Source organism: Capsella rubella, unplaced genomic scaffold (genome assembly GCF_000375325.1).
Source record: "Capsella rubella cultivar Monte Gargano unplaced genomic scaffold, Caprub1_0 scaffold_7, whole genome shotgun sequence".
Taxonomy (NCBI): Eukaryota; Viridiplantae; Streptophyta; class Magnoliopsida; order Brassicales; family Brassicaceae; genus Capsella; species Capsella rubella.
This window is the reverse complement of record NW_006238917.1, coordinates 11956047-11959007: the sequence shown is the minus strand read 5'-3', so window position 1 is coordinate 11959007 and position 2961 is coordinate 11956047. Positions and strand designations below refer to the sequence as shown.

The following is a 2961-nucleotide window of genomic DNA, read 5'->3' as shown; positions in this document are numbered from 1 at the left end:
ACGCGATATTCTGTAAACAGTTGGGTTTATCAACCCTACCTTAGTTTACAAGCACAAGTCACACGCATAAGAATAGAAGAAACCATTTCATACATCTTAGTTTTAAAGCTGTTAATAGATTGCCTGCTAATTTTCTAATGAACGCTCACTAAAACAAACACCTTTGCCGAGTCGAATCCAAGATTTTGTTGGAAACGACCATCAAGCGCAGTGGTGAGCGAGGTTGTAACGAGGAAGATGAGAAAGACAAGCTAGAAGATTCAATCTTCTATGGTCTTGACTTACCGTTGGAAGTGTCCTTCCATCCACGGCTTTATTGGTTATATTAATAATAGCTTTCAGCTCATTTTATGTAACCGAGCACGAGGCAAGTCATTACCTTAACCACTATAGGAGCCCGCTCATCCTTGGGATATGATCCTATCGGTCATCAATTCAATGTGTTTAACCTAGTGACTTCTCTTGACATGTTTCTTGATTATCTAGTGCACGAGTTTATAACACTTGGAGGAGGAGAAGAAGTATCACGCAGTCATGTTACCACCGCTCCTTATTACCTTGTAACCGATGCAGTTTACATTAATGGTTCCATCTATTATGGTGCTTGGGCCCCTAAGCAAAGAATGGATACGGTGATTGTGTGTTTTGATGTTAGACACAAGAAGATTAGATTTATCAAAGCGCCTAGGAATGTTGTGTTTTGGGAGACTGAATCAATATTGATGGATTACCGAAGGAAGTTAGCTTCGGTTTTAGTAAACCCATATTCTTCATTCCGAATTTTTGGTTTATTGATACTTGAGGATACCATCAAACATGAATGGTCCAAGCAAACGTTTGAGCTTCCTTTCCCTTTGGCGATGTGACTTCGCCGGGTACCAACAAGGCTGGTGAAATCATGTTTTCCCCAAACACTCTCCCACCCGTTGATAAACCATTCTTCATTTTCTACTACAATGTCGAAAATAAAGACATGAGAAGAGTTAGGCTCCATGGAGTTGCCACATATAGCACATTGACCCTAGAGCTCTTTGGAAGTCATACTAAAACCAAAGTTACTAGAGTGAATATTTCATCAGTAAACTCTGGAAGTCAATTTGTTTCATTAGGCCTAACCCAAACTTTGGAAGTCAACTTCATATTGCAAAAGCATAGTATGGTTAGCCAGCACATAACCATCGCTTTTTTCAATATGACTTTGTTTAACCAAACTTTGGAAGTCAACAACAAAGTTGTTTCATTAGTCTAGATTCTATAATTTCAGACTATATTGCAATGTCTCTTTTTGGGCTTGAGTTCCATTTCAATCTATTAGTCACAAGCTCAAATCGAATCCCTCTTACTGTATCAGTTGATTATGATCTATATTACGGTTTTTGTTTCTTACGTTTAGGTTATGGCAAGATGCGCAGTACTGAGCATCACTCAATACTGTGCTTAAGAATAATTATGATCATGTTGGTATTTCTTGTGCCTCTTTTGAATATTTAGTTAGAAACTAGTATCACTTGAGCGAGTCATTTTACTCATTAAACGTTTTGTCTTAAATTTTGATCATGTTCTTGTGGATTATAGAGGCCTAAGGTTCTTACAGTCGAGGACAAGCTTGTGGTCCTTGGATGCAAGTAAGCTGATTTTTTTCTGATAGTTTGTTTCTCTTTTGCATGTACTAACACACAAGATAACTGTTTAATAGAGATCTTGAGAGGACAATTGTTGAAACTGAAATAGAGTTGGCACATGCAAAGAGTCAAGGCTATCTTAAAAACCAGAAAAGTCTCTATGCTTGCTTTTATTGGAGTTTACACAAGCTTTGGAAGTCACTTGAAGCGCAATAATTTTAGAGGCTCTTGGATGCCACAAGTTAGAATTATCACCTGCATTGTTTGGTACAACAGATAACTATGGTTTAATACATTAGTTTCTCTTATGAAACTTTCTTCTCTTTAGATGATGATGTGAAACAAACTTGAGGAAAGAGGAGTTGTCATACGCTTTTTGATTGGTCGAAGGTTTTCCTACTCACTTTAATTAGTCTTTCATTTTTCTAGATTTCTTTTTCAGTTGCAAAGTTTTTCACGGCCTGATGTTAATATGCTTTATAAATTGCCAGTGCTAACTGAGGGGATAGTCGAGATAGGAAAATTGACGAAGAAATTGTTCAACTAAAGACTTTTTTATTCTTGTAAGCAAGGATCACTCTTTTTCTTCTTTTCATTGCCTGCTTATTTGAATTCCTTCTCACTAACGTGGCTTCCAAATTCACATTTTGTCTCGAAATATGATGGCTTATTAGGACAATCACGAGGATGCCCAAGAAGAGTTACCGAAGAAAGCGAAGCTTTTCTACAGTGCTGCTGTTCACTGTTCATAATTGGGATGCAGAGTTTTATGTCAAAGTTGATGACAACTTTAACTTAGATCTTGGTAATACTTCCTCTTTCATATCTTTGTCTTGCGAAGCTATGTTTGGTCCAATCAGATATCAACGATCTCTTTGAGTGACACATGTTTTTGATCTAATAGAGGGGAGGATTGACGTAGTCAAGATGGTGCTTACATTGGGTGCATGAAGTTTGTAGATGTGATTACTGAAGAGTTCGTATATCTTCTTAATATTAAAGGAGTAGTACAAAATTGAAAATGAAAATAATTTGGTCAAAAATTTTCCAAAATTACCCTGTAATTTAATTTGAAGGAGAGTCTTTCTCAAAACTGAAAGGGGTTAATAAGTCAACACAAGTTTGTTGACAGACTCTAATAGGGTCTGCGCGTTTAGACAAAACCCACCCGTATAGCTATTATTGGATCATATTCTTGGAGTATTTCAAGGAAAGCAAAGCTGAAACACGTACTCTTACCTGTAACAATAAAAAGCCCAATAATCAATATCTGTTACAAAATCCATCATATACTTTTTAAGCCTAAGTAAGTGCACAAGTCGATTTCATTTTACATAAG

At 36.7% G+C, this 2961-nt stretch overlaps 1 protein-coding gene and 1 pseudogene across 1 annotated transcript; both read left to right on the top strand.

Moving 5' to 3' along the window:
* The first annotated feature begins 467 nt into the window (after nt 1–467).
* Nucleotides 468–1249, top strand: LOC111829406 (F-box protein At1g30790-like). The gene is made up of 2 exons (XM_023778498.1): nt 468–848; nt 881–1249. The coding sequence occupies exons 1-2, from the start codon at nt 468–470 to the stop codon at nt 1247–1249; spliced, it is 750 nt and encodes a 249-aa protein (XP_023634266.1).
* A 130-nt stretch (nt 1250–1379) lies between these two features.
* On the top strand, nt 1380–2641 carry LOC111829405 (annotated as a pseudogene).
* Nucleotides 2642–2961: the final 320 nt, after the last annotated feature.